General features: G+C 38.0%; 1 protein-coding gene across 1 annotated transcript in view; it reads left to right on the forward strand.

Annotated features, from left to right (window-relative positions):
• The window catches only part of TBC1D15 (TBC1 domain family member 15), a 35,805-nt gene that overhangs the window by 2,179 nt on the left and 20,038 nt on the right, over positions 1–13,588 (forward strand). Inside the window, exons 2-5 of the mRNA XM_054278326.1 lie at positions 8,942–9,040; positions 9,280–9,354; positions 10,011–10,149; positions 11,930–12,140. Of these exons, the coding sequence (XP_054134301.1) occupies positions 8,942–9,040; positions 9,280–9,354; positions 10,011–10,149; positions 11,930–12,140 (524 nt within the window). The remainder of the gene's footprint in view (positions 1–8,941; positions 9,041–9,279; positions 9,355–10,010; positions 10,150–11,929; positions 12,141–13,588) is intronic.

The following is a 13,588-nucleotide window of genomic DNA, read 5'->3' on the forward strand; positions in this document are numbered from 1 at the left end:
ATTAGTTTGTGGAGTACTTTATTCTCATGTGGCAGATCTTACCACATGAAAGTAATGTATTTTAATGTATGTGTTCTTTTCTGCAAAATATTACACAAAGTGATTCCCATGGAAAGCTCGTGCCAGTGGATTAAGCAGCTGGGATAACCTGCATTGTTTCAGCTTTTACAAAAATTTGTTTCAGCAAACCATAAAAGATTGTGGTTTCTATTGCATTTTTACCCTGTTTGCCTTTCTCTTCTCTATTTTTGGGCTTTTGGGGGGGGCTTTTGTTTGTTTTTTGTTTTGTTTTTTTTGTTGTTGTTGTGTTTGTTTTTTGTTGTGTTTGTTTTTATTTTTAATTTTATTTCCCAGACCTTATTAATATCAGTAGATTCAGAATCCTGCTATTTCATGTAGTCTCTGGTTTCTGCTCCATACAATAATGGGATATGAATTATAAATGTGGTTATCTTATGTACTACTTTACTCGGACTTTTGTCCTGTGATTTTTTTTTTTTCTTGCTGGAACTTCTCACGAGGTTCTTATCAGTGTTTTTCTCTATATGGATAGTTAACTCTGTTCAGGAAAAGTTACTGCTGTTGAATTCTGGAGTCATGACTCATTCTTTATAAATGACTGTCTGCCCTAGAACACTGTGAGCTTCAGATTTTTGCCCTTTCTTAGAGTTGCCAGTTTTTCCCTAGAAGTAACTTGGTAATAAGGTCATTTGTTTTCAGAGCTTTTGACTTTATGCAAACAGGTATATTTATATATTATACTTTATGAAAACTGGTACATTTTCTGTCTTTTTGTTGCTTAGCAAATGGCAGTTCGCTTATTGTATTTGGAGAACCTACTCTGGATTCACCCTTACAACAGAAAACCATGTCAGAAAATGAGCTAGAAAGTTGTGTATGGGGAGAAGTACAAGCTTCAATTTCAGTCTGTCAGTATACAGCTGACTATTGCAGCTGATCTAAAGACAGTAATGATACTTCTTTCATGTTCTTGGAGTTCAGAGTACCTTCAGCACATGGGCTATTAAATCTTTCTCAGGTTACCAATTGACACATGGGCTGTCAGATAAGTTATTTTTCACTTGCTTGTGCTCTTGCTCTTGGAGTTAAAGTTTCAGAGTGTTAACTGGCCAAACATCTGAGCTTTATCTCTAAGCTCAGATGTCTGGCCAGTTCAGCAACTAGAAGTGTCCAAGGAGCACTGCAGCTATTGCTAAATAGTGGTGTTAGTGCTGTATGTTTGGGGAGGGGATTTGTGTTTGCAGTGGAAGGTTTTTTTTTGTTTTTTTTTTTAAATTTGGTATGTTCAAATTAACTTTGCATCCTTTAGGTATTTTGTTGGCATAGATACAGTGAATTATTTTAGGTGTATATCTATTCTGTGGGATAGGCAGTGTCTTGCTCCACCTTCTACTAGTTAAATGTAAGTGCACAAAACTCCTGTACTGTGCATTGTTGTGCCACTTTATTAAGCATTTGATTTAAAACATTTGTTATATCTTTTTCTGCCTTTATAATTTACTATGAATGCAATCACAATTCTTTTTTATTATACTGTACTTTGTGGGTTTTCTTTGTGAACAGAAAACTATCTCTCTTGAATTTATTTAAGGCTTTATTATGCTTGAAGGTATAGGAGTTCAGTAATATTTCTGAAATTTCTATATTGTCTTTCTTTTTTCTATTCATTAAGGATTTCTCTTTGCAGAAGTGCTTACAATGGGACCAGTGGGTTACTACCTGAAGCTTTTGTTCTCAGTACCCTGAACAGACTTACAATTTCACTGATACCCTGGTGTTGTTGCATGAGTAGCAGAAATACTTGTGGTTCAAGAAATCTTCAGAGCGCGAGGCAGAGCTTGAAATATGTACTGTGGTCAAGTAGGAGACTTTTCTTATGTAGTTCCTTATGTAGTAGGTGTTGAGAGCTTTCTCATATATGTCACAACATGAGCAACATTTGTGGGGTTCTGTCCCTCTCCACCCCTTCCCTACTTAGAAATTGGGCATCTTTAAGACTAGCAGGTGTGAAATTTTACTTTCTTGGGAAAAAAGTTGAGCCACAGGCCCAGCAAGCAAAAGGCATATAAGGTTCAACAAGGCCAAATGTGGGGCAGTCCCAAGCACAAGTACAGTCTGAGTGGAGAATGGATTGAGATGAGCTCAGGGAGAAAAACGTGAGGGTGTTTGCGCGTGAAGAGCTCAGTATCACTCAAATGTCCTCCTGCAGCTCGGCCAACTCTGTTTTGGGCCATATCAAAGGCAGTGTGGTCAGCAGATCATGGGAGAGGATTTTCCCCCTCTCCTGTGCCCTCATAGGACACCACGTGGACACTGTGTCCATCTCTGGAGTCCCCACCATAGGCATAGATCCAATGTATTAAAGAGGGCTATGAAGATGGTCAGAGAGCTGGAGCACCTCTCCTATGAAGGAAGGCTGAGAGTTGGGGGTTTTTCAGTCTGGAGAAGAGAAGGCTCCAGGGACACCCTGGAGCACCCTCCAGTACGTAAAGGGGGCTTACAAGAGAGCTGGAGAGGGATTTTTTCCAGAGGAATGTAGTGATAGGATGAGGGGTCATAGCCTTCAGCTGAAAGGGGAGCATAGGTTTACATTGGGTGTCAGGAAGAAGTTCTTTGCTCTGAGTGTGGTGAGACCCTGAAGCAGATTGCCCAGAGAGGTTGCCGCTCCCTGTCTCTGGAGGTGTTCAAGACCAGGCTGGATGGGGCTGTGAGTAACCTGGTCTAATGGAATGTTGCCTGCCCATTGTGGGGGGCTTGCAGCTAGGTGATCTTTAGGGTCCCCTCCAACCCAAACCATTCTGTGATTTGCATTTTATTACAAGCTGAATGCCAGATATTGTAGCATGTCTTCTGTGGAGCAGAAGAGTATGTTGACCAAGTTAATGTTGGCTTGATGCTTTGTGCAACACTGAGTATTGGCACCTAGTCCTTGGAAACAGACTCTAGATGTTGTAGGTACTTCACTGTGCCCAGTGGCACCTTAGCAGTGGATATGTGAGTAAGCTTTGGGCAAACATCAGCTATTCCAAAGAGGAACATGGAAATTCAAGCAATGTAGTACAGACTTTTATATTGAATTATATTTCTTTTTACTTAAAGCATAGTTCTAAACTAAGATGCTTTCTTTTGTGGGTGTGAGGTCACTTAGGCCAACCATTCTCTGAATTGAATTAATTTTATTGGCCTGTAATTGTTTCCTTACAGTGTAACATTTTTGTTCTGTTTCCATCAGAATCTGAAAATAAAGTGCTGCACAGCTGCTATATCTGTTGTTGATGTTTGTGGACAGTCATTTTTCCTTAATTTGAAGTTTTCAGAACATTCAGACTTTTCTACTCAGTCACTTTCTGTGAGCATTCCCACTTGCTGTTTCAGCTGTTGAACCCTTGGTGAGGTCCTCTACCTGATTCCCTAACATGAGGCAAAAAATGAAGTAACTGCTATTGAAAAGTTGTTAATACCAGTATTTACACATACCATAATTAGTTACTTACTCCAGAGCAGTGGCTCATTGACTATGTAAGAGCTTCAGACTCTGTTATGAGATGCTGGATGGCATTTTGGCAGAGCAGTGCTGGCCTTGAGCTGTACTCGGTGGCAGAAAAGGGGAGTGAGTGGAACACACTCTCCAGGAACACAGGGTGAGAATATGAAGCGTCTGAAACATGGGACAAACTGCCTGGGAGAGTTGCAGCTTCTCCTTCTGTCAGCTGTTCTGTGTTTGACAGGTTGTTGGTATGGTACAGACCTAGGAACAGGAGATACAACAATCAGTACACCTGGTGACAGCCAATACTTAGGTGCTCAGCACAGGCAGGGTGGAAAATACATGGGTGAGGATGGCAGGACCATCCTGTTCTGTGGCAGCCCCAGATCTTAGCTCTCCTTTTATTTGTTGTCTGTACTTCATTGTTTTAGGGTGCAATGTTGTCATCTTTCACTAGCGGGTAGCACAGGGCTGTAAATCGCTATCAAATGGCAAGCATTAAATCACAAGGCTTTGCTTGTATTCTCTCATATATTGTTGGTGGTGCTGTAGCATCCCAAGGCCTCCTGGTCACACATGTCTTTAGCAATAAAAATGCTGCAGACATTGCCTGTTTGCTGCTCAGTGTAAGCAGAACAATAGAAATATGGAGATATGCATTGTCCATGCTGTGTCCTTATGTTATTAAGAATGATACCATTTATTTCTCAGAAAATGTTACTGGGGCAATGGTGGGACTGCAGAAACCTATTTTTTGCTGGACACAGACTATAAATACTTGAAGAGTTTTCCAGAACCTTAACTAGCATATGCCATGACATGTAAACTGAGCCTACATCCTGCTGCTTCCATCTGGTTTTTTTAATAGTAGGTGGGTAGGCAGCTATTGCTTTGTGCAGCTTTCCTGAATTTTCTGCTGTGGTTCCCTGTTTCTGTAGACCCTCACTCAGGATACGAGTAGGAATAGCTGTTGTCTGTGTGGTACAGTGCTTTCAATGACTGATCAGATGAATTGTGAATTTGCCTTTAACCTCTGTAGCACCCATGGAAAAAAAGAATCAGGTCAGAATGGCTCACTAGCATTTGGGAACTTGCATCAACTTTCAGCTTTTGGTGGGATTCTGAAACAGTCAGGCAATGGGTGTAGTTTTCATTCAGTAGAACTGGACAAATAAATATGCTGTGAATTGTGCTTGTACGCTGCCAGCACGGGCTGCTTGATAAGCAGGAAAGACTTTATGCCAATAAGCTTCTCAGGTACATCTTATTTCAAACTTGAAACTTTAGGATTATTAACAAGTGATACTTAAATCATACTAACTTTTTTCCTACTGTCTCCATGATTTTCCTAGAGAAAAAAGTTGCCAGCTGAATCCTTTTACAGTCTTAAGTTGCCTTAAGTAATGCTTATGATTTGAAGTATTCTAGGAACTTAAGGATACCAAGGATGGATAAATCTGGTCTGCACAGAACTAGCTTTAAGCTAGTAAAATGTCTGAAAATCTTTCAGTAATTCCAATGTATAGCCACAAGATATAATTAAAATTTGTTTGAAGTCAAGTTATTTTCAAAGTTGTTCAGCTCCTGTCACATTACATCTTCATTTGCTTTGGTTGCATTGGTGTGTGCTTTTGATAAACGCTCTTCTTTTTTTTAATTTGTGTTTTTGTTGTGGAACCAACAGAGTCTGGCTTTCATGTAGGTAATAACATCTAAACCTGTGACATATGCTTCTCTGTGGGCAGTTCAGCAGATGTTTGCAAACAGGTACAGAAGAGAACAGAACAATCACTGTTTAAATCTGTAGTGAGGTCTGTCATTGCTGGACAGCTGTTTTGGCCTCGAGCATCTGAGCAACACAGGCGGCTTTTCTTCCCTGAGGTTCTGTTTCAGGGACCAGTGGATGGGCTGCAGAACACAGAATTCTTATTAGCTGGGTGGGTGGAAGGGCTGTAATACTGGGGTGGGGGATACTTTTGGGATTTTATTGTAATCCTAGGGACATGTCAACTTATCTAGTGACCTGTGGTATGCACTTATTAACATCAACTTGTCTTTTTTTTATGATGGGCTTAGTGATTTTGTGTAGATTTAGGGGAAGAGTGATGGCTCTAATCATATGAAAACAAACCAAAAGATTGAGCTTGTCTCCACCTTCTTACTTCTGTAAAGGAGCCCATGTGAAATATGGAGGAGCCCATATGTAAAATAATAAATAGTGCAAAACCAAGGTGAGCCAGCAGTGTATTTTCCTGTCTTGTAATACAAAAAGCATAATGGACTAACTGAGCAGATAATTCTTTCAATAATTCTTTAAAACTCTTGAATTCTTTCACACAGTGGGTAATGAGGCCTTCCTAGTTCACTAAAGGCTAAAGATTATCAAGATTTCAAGGAGCTTAGGTTGCTTTCCTGTGCTGAGGGCGTTGACAGGTAGTACAGAAGCAGGTTTGGGTTGGGTTTGGAGGGGTTATAGTTACTTCAACAGCTAATGAGGGGCATCAGTCTCATTATCTTGCCCTGCCTGTATATAGTTCCTTCTGCTCTCTCCATATGTAGCAGGATCTCACTATGCAGTTGTTGCATGCAGACCTTACACAAGTCCCTGGTATTTTACTGATGCTTCAGGTAATCCTCTAACATCTGCTGTCTTTTTGCATGTTCTGCAGTAACCTACTGCTTAGGCAAGAGTCAGTGTGTGAGGCCATTATTTAGTTTTGCAATCTGTTTTCCTGAATGCTTAAGAGGTCCAAGTGTGCTGACTCACCAGGCATTTCCCTGAGTGCTGGGCTGCAGAGGCCCTGGGCAAAAACCTTTGTAGGCCACATGGTGTGTGAGATTGAGCTGCTAAGTGTAGTAGTGGTTGTCTACTACTACAACCACATCTAGTGGTTGTAGTGATGGATGGGGTTTTGTTCAAATCTAAGTATTGGTATACTGTCTTTTGGTTTGATACTTTCCTTAGTACTAATTACATGTACATGTAATTTAACATTACTTTTCTTCTTTAAATTGATTTTGAATAGCTTGTCAGTGTTGCAGTACCAGAAAACAAAAATCTGTAACAAACTATGTTTTACTGTAAAGTACTGTAAGAATGCCTAATAACATTTTTGAATTTTCAGCTTGCTAAGAACACTGTGTGAAATATAGCCACTCAATGTAGCTAATTTTCAGGTGCTACCACTATAGAATTACATTCCCAAACTCAGTTTCTTCAAATGCATTTATGGAGTTACCTTATAAAGTACTGCTGAATAGAGTGGCTCAGTATTTTTAAGAATTCAATATGGTAACTCCCAAAATGTTTTGCAAAGGAATTAACTGTGAAAAAACATCTAGATTCTCTTTTGTACAATAATGTTATCTCTTTCTTCAAATTAGTTACAGTTCTAGTTAGCAGTTGGAAAAAATCTGTAAGTACATCATGCTTGTGATTGGAAAAGAACAATCTCAGCAGCTTGGCCTTCTGGCCTTTCAAACTTGTAGAAGATTTTCTCTTAAATAACAGTATGAGGGGAATAAGGTGCTTTGTGACCAGTGCTCTGTTTTGCAGACACTCTCTGAAGTTCTGAGTGTGTGCTTTGGGTTTTTTGGTGGAGCATGGCACAGGGAGCTGGAGGTGTTACAAAGAGCAGTGTAAGATTTTTCAGTTGCATGACAACTGTGGCATTAGAAACACATTTTCTTTTTCCATGAAAGGAAGTGTTTGTCCTTCTGAGAGATTAATGGAGAGAAGAAAAATAAAACCAGTTATTAGATGGCGTACCTTCTAGGCTGAGAAGGTATACTTTATGATACATTTTTGGCAGAAGTGCACTTCTACCAGTATAACTCTGATACAAATAGATTTTATTTTTTTTTTTTCTGGAGCAGCTGTCCAAAGGGGTGATGATTGATTAATATTTCTGACAGTTTTCATGATAGATCAGGTCCAAATAGCTAGAAGGTAAAATTTAAATAAGCATCAAGGTTGCCTTGTTTGAACAGAACTGAATTTGAAAACAGATAATTGCACCAGTGATGATCTGCATTTTGTTTTATTCTTTGCAGAATTCTGGTTATTTCTTTTGTATCATGTTGGAGAGTAATTAGGGTGGGGTTTTTTGATAGAAAAGAGAAAAAAACTTTAATAGAGAACAGGAAAGAAGACTTCCAGTGTTTGAAAGGCAATGATGTTAATAGTCCTTCAAGCAGGAGATGTGCTAAGTGACCTTTAGAGATTTCTTCCAAGTGATATTTCTGCTTAACTAGAGCACTTCTGAAATTTCTTCCTTGTGTTAAAGATAGAGAAATTGCAGCAAAACTAAAACAGAAAGGATGAATTAAGTGAATTTTATGGCTCTTTTTAAGCCATGTTTTCTCATCTAGCTAGTTAAGCTTGCACACCTAACCTTTTGAAACAGACAGGCAAAACTAACCTTTTAGTTTACTGGCCTGACTACAAGTGTCATGATTTTAGAAAGCAGATAAATGAGAAAAATAGCTCCTGTTATTTTAGAACCAAAGAAATACATTATCTGTCTCTGAATAGCTAAACATTTCTAAGCTTTGCCTTTAAAAATATGTTTCTTAAGGCAGTGTTTGCAGTTTGGTGTGAAAATGAAAATGGTTCTCAAACAATTACTGTTACTGTTTGATTTATTTCACTTTCACAGAATTGAAGGGACTTTTCACTCTTAGACATGTGTAAAATAGGACCCATTTACAGTCATTACAGAGCTTTTAAGAGTCTGTGTATGTAGCTTTCAAAAGCCTGCTAAATTTTGACAGCCAAGGGTTCTTTGATTTTCTTTTAATTTTTTTTTTGAGAGCATGATCAGAATACTGTGAAGGGTTTTGCAAATGCTTGAATGCAAAAGTTATGTGGGCCATGTGCACTCCTACAAGCCCTTCTTATCCAACTGTTACATATTCTGCCTTTCAGATAGAATCTTTGCCACTGGCCCTGAATTTAATTTCAGGGTATAGTTTTTTATTTCTCTGGAGTTCATATTTTTACAGTATTTTGCACTAATTTAAATTAGTTTTATAATTTCAACATGCTTAATGGCAGGTGGCAGAAAGGCAGGCTATTTAAGAAAGCCTTTTAATGTTTTAAAAGCTGTTTAGGACTTTCACTGAACCTGTACCTGCTGATTTAAAAATAATTAGTATTGAATGCATTTTCTTGTGGTGTTTTAACAAAGTAGTACTAATCAGCATGTTGCTTAGAGAGTAACTTTGATTAGTTCCATTTCCTAATGTTTATTGATTTAGGTAAGTGAAAGACTGGGATCTTGGACTCTTTGTAACAAAATCCCTAACAAGATAGAAGTGTTTATTTCAACTTCTCTCAGTGAGTCAAAATGATAATAAGTACCATAGGGGGATAAACAATTTTAAGGATTTTAAAACATTGTTTCTTAAATTTCATTACTCATTTTGTTATAGGTTGTATATGAGCAAGAAGGAGTTTTCATTCACTCCTCCTGTGGAAAAAATGATGACCAGGACAACTTAATAGCAGGAATACTGCGTGTCATAGAAAAGGTATGTACATAATACACTTACTGAACTTCTGTATTTGTTGGCAAAACACATAACAAGTTTGGCAAATCTTAAATGCCTTTTTAAAGTGTAGGATTTTGTACATGAACAAACATCACATTGTGTTTGACATTGTCATCATCTATATGTATATGTAAGTTTTAACGTAGACACACGGTGACTATATATGGCAATAAATACCTTGCTGTGTAGTGTTGAATTTTTTGTGATTTGTATTGTAGGAAAATGAAGTGGTAGTAGACTGGAGACCACTGGATGAGACTTTGGATACTTCTAATATCCTCTGTGCTGGAAAGGTTTGTTTGTTAGTTATCAGTGTTCTTCATTATGTTTCTCTAGGGATTTTATTTTGTGTTAACTAATGTATAGGTGATTTCGTAACTGGAAGCAAAGCTTATTTATTATTGGTAGTAATAGCTATATGTAGGAATCTTATTTGCAGACTGCAGGCCAGTTCAGGTTATTAGAATACATGTGTAGGCTGACTGTGTTCAGTTTTTACTTGGTTCACAAATAAAATAGTAGAGGACTAACTATGAATAGTAAAGACCAAATGAGTGTAAATATATCACAGTCACCAGTCCCTCTGCATCTACTGTGTTGTAGTTTGGTGATTCACTCTTCATAGTTAGATACAAAAGTGAGAGGTGCTGTTCTAATGCAAAATAAAAATAGAAGTCTGTGGGGGTTCCAAGATGCAGTGATATGTGGTATTTAATCAGTACTAAGAGTATGTGACTAAAAAAGAATCAAGTTTTACACTTAAATGAATTGTTATGCTCATAAAGTCTGCAAGAGAGGCAAAGATATTTTAGGATATTGGAATTTACTAAGTAAAACCACATAGTCTTAGTCATAAGTCCAAATTTCCTGTGTTGAACTGTATCTGAGAAACGACGTCAATTTTCATGTCTTGTGTTTTTTAATAGTTGCTTTTGTTGTTTTATCTCAGGATTCCAGTTCTGTTGTGGAGTGGACTCAAACTCCGAAAGAAAAATGTTCCCGAGGAGCAGATCGTCCGAGTAGTTATGAAGCAGAATGGGACATGGTCACCACAGTCTCTTTTAAGAAGAGACCTCATTCAAATGGAGGTACTTAAAAACAATATGGAGGGCTTTTTATGTGTACAGTGTTTTGGTTTTCTTCCATGATGGTAACTTCTAACTAAAGAATTGCCTTTAAGAATAGCTTTTTTGAAAGGCTGGGATTCATTTGTGGTAAGAGATGAATCTCTGGGTGTGGAAAAAAATTCACAAGTGGAATAGCTGTCATCTGCCTCTGTTTTTTTCCTTAATTTGGTAGAGAATTCTATTGAAAAAGAACATTAAATCTAACTTCTTGCTTCATCATTAGATGTAGTAGCAGTTTTATCTGCACTTGCATTCTTTAAAACAAGTGGAATTCAAACTAGGTGTCATGATAGAAATGAAAATGGAAAAATAAGTGGTTTGCTACTCAAATGTCTTTCCATACTGCAGCAGCAGGGGGAGATGGAATGTGCAGTTATGACATACATGGGTCTTTAATATGGTCTTTTTTACGTGGGCAAAATAATTCTATAGCTACAACATTTTTGTTATAGTGTCGCAGTAGAGATGTTGAAAAACAAGTTGTGATGAAAGAACAGTGATTCTTGAGTAATCTTTTTTTCTCTGATTCTCACATAGTGTTTCTTCTTTAATAATACTTGTTTTCCATGTAGTATTTCACATCCTGTAACTGGGGATTATTGTGCTTGTTTTACCATCTTTATAATGGTTTTAAATGTCATGTCTGTCATCTACAGGGTTTGGATGTCAGATTACGAATGCTTTTGAGTAAAACACAGTCCTTGGCTTTTATATATACACACACATACACACACACACAGCATCTCTGTTGGGTAAATATGGTTTACCACATCACTAGTTTATATTGAATTTTCATCTCCAGTCAGCAGGGCATGCCTTCATCCATAGTGATTGTCGCTGAGGATTACTTTGATTATGCTCTTTGCCACTTCTTGATTATTTCCAATTGCTGTAATTTGATGGGAGCAAGCCAGGGGGTGTCTCAAATTCCTTCTGGACATGCTGGCAATTTTGTGCCCTCTGGTAAAGTACACTTTAATCCCTTCTCCTTGAATATATGGAGTTTTGCACAGCATGTATGCAAGCTGGCACGCTACGGGAGGAAAGGGTGAGGGGGAGATTTCCAAATCCTTTACCCTTACTTCAGCAGCAGCCTTACATGGCATGTGGCTAGTAACTGTGGGTAATATATAGGTTACAGGATTGTAGCACATATGATGTTTAGTTTGGGTAACTAGCCCTACCTGGTGGAGGTTAAGGTTGGGTTTAGCTTACTGCTGGAATTTGATACATCAGATGTACATTTAACTGCTTGATCACTTCTGTTGTAGGATCACAGTTCAACTTGAGTTGCGGCTAACCCACAGGGATAAATAAAGTCCAGCTCTTGGTCCTGCACAGGCCAACCCCAAGAATCCCACCATGTACCTGAGAGTATTGTCAAAAATGCTTCTTGAACTCTGGTTAAGTTTAATGCTTAAACTTAAACATTTAGCTTCCCTGGGAGCCTGTTCCGGTGCCCAGCCATCCTCTGGGTGAAAAACCTTTTTCTATAAACTGTAGGTACAGTTTTAGGGGAGTAGCCTGATGGACTTGTTGATTGTTTTACCAGTCCATAGAAGACAAGGAGACTCAAAGGAAAATGCAGAAATAGTAGTTACAGTGTGTGTTTTATTATTAGAACCAATGCTGGTGTTTATGTTTTGAGTTTGTTTTTTTAGGAACAGTGACAGATATGATGTATTTATAGTTGCTAACACTGAAAGTCAAACTGAAATAATGTGCTAATTTTGTTTTTAAGATGCTACAACTCATGCAAACAGAGAAAGCAAGTGGTCGTTCCTGTTCAGTTTGACAGATCTGAAATCAATCAAACAAAACAAAGAAGGCATGGGATGGTCTTATTTGGTGTTCTGTCTGAAGGATGATGTGAAACTTCCAGCTCTTCACTTTCATCATGGAGATAGCAAATCATTGATTAAATGTCTTGAAAAGCATGTTGCACTGAATGAGTAAGTATCAGACAACTCTTAGTTCTGTAAAATACAGATTATTGGTTTACTTAAACCACATAATGAATTTCAGAGTAATACTTCCTGATTGTTATTCCATTCCTTTTTTTATTAGTAGAAATAGTTTTCAAGGTGACTGAAACTGTGGTTTCACATATGCATTTGGGATGTAAGCTGAAGTTTAAAAATTATTGGATTGATTTATAAAGTATTTTAGAATCTGAAGTGTTACCAGCTCCAAATGCCTCAGTTGCTCCCTCTAGTGGATGCAGAAGCTTGTTACGAACATGCAGTGTTAAAAGTTAAATCCTTCATGAGCTACTCCTATAAAATGGGATAATTTGTGTTACAATTTGAGATGCTCTCCTTTGTGCAAAATATGCATGAGTTTTTATGTGAGTGTGCAAGGTAACTTACAGTACTGTCAGCTAAATCAATTAGTATATAAATGTTTTCCCCCACAGTTCTATTCCCTTGTAATTTCTTGCCTGGTCAGTGTTTCACTTTTCACTCTTGATCTTTACCACACAAATCCACTATCTGAGTGTAAATATAGTTAAGATCCTATCATTCTGTTAAATAATTTGGTGTTGTTGTGTAGTTATATTGTGCTACCTCCCAAGGTTTTTACTTGGATAGCCTTTTTGATCAGCATGCATGAGTGTAGAATAAAATAAAATTTTCTGCACTCACCATGTAGGCATAAATATAGTTGAAGAAGCCAACAGGTAAATAAGGTTAGATAGAATATGAAGAAAAAAAAGTGATATAACATGATACCTATAACAGCTGTAATATTAGTGTAGCATGTAATCTGTTTTCAAAAGTGTTTTGCTGTTGTCACTTGCAGCATAATAGTGTGATGACAGATTTGAAGGTGGATAGTGAAATGGCTGTAGGAATTCTTACAGAGGGCTCTTCTTACATTAGTAGCATCACTGGGGCCAGAGATGCCTTCAACAACTAGAGCAGGCTGATGCTGAGTAATACTAAGGAAAATTTTACTGGAGAGCAAGTCAGTAGGACAAGAGTGGTTGTATATTTATGGAATTGATTTGTGAGAGGCTTTGTGATAATCAGAAATTTTCACCTGCTTGGAGAAGGTAGCATGGTCAGTGTGTCCAGTTGGTGGAATGCCACTGGCTGTAGCATTGTATGTGAGCTTTGTAAAGGGAAAAGTCAGGAAGAGCAAAGGAAGGGCTAGCAGGGGGACAAGATGAACTTGTAAATAGGAATATTCTCTGTAAAACTATAGATAAGAAAATCCTGAATCAAAACTTCATCTTAAATCCTGAGGGTTTTTTTTCTCTAGGTTCCCTTCCTTAAACATCCTCATTTAGTTTCATAATTTCCCAGCCTCTGCAGGAATAGGGAAACATTGTTGTCCTGCCATCCCCCTCTCTTCCTTTTTCCCCAAAGAAACTGTTCCTTTTTGAGCATACTGTGTT

Source organism: Melozone crissalis, unplaced genomic scaffold, assembly GCF_028551555.1.
Source record: "Melozone crissalis strain CALT ecotype California unplaced genomic scaffold, PUWL_Pcris_2 ptg000004l_1, whole genome shotgun sequence".
NCBI classification, from domain to species: domain Eukaryota; kingdom Metazoa; phylum Chordata; class Aves; order Passeriformes; family Passerellidae; genus Melozone; species Melozone crissalis.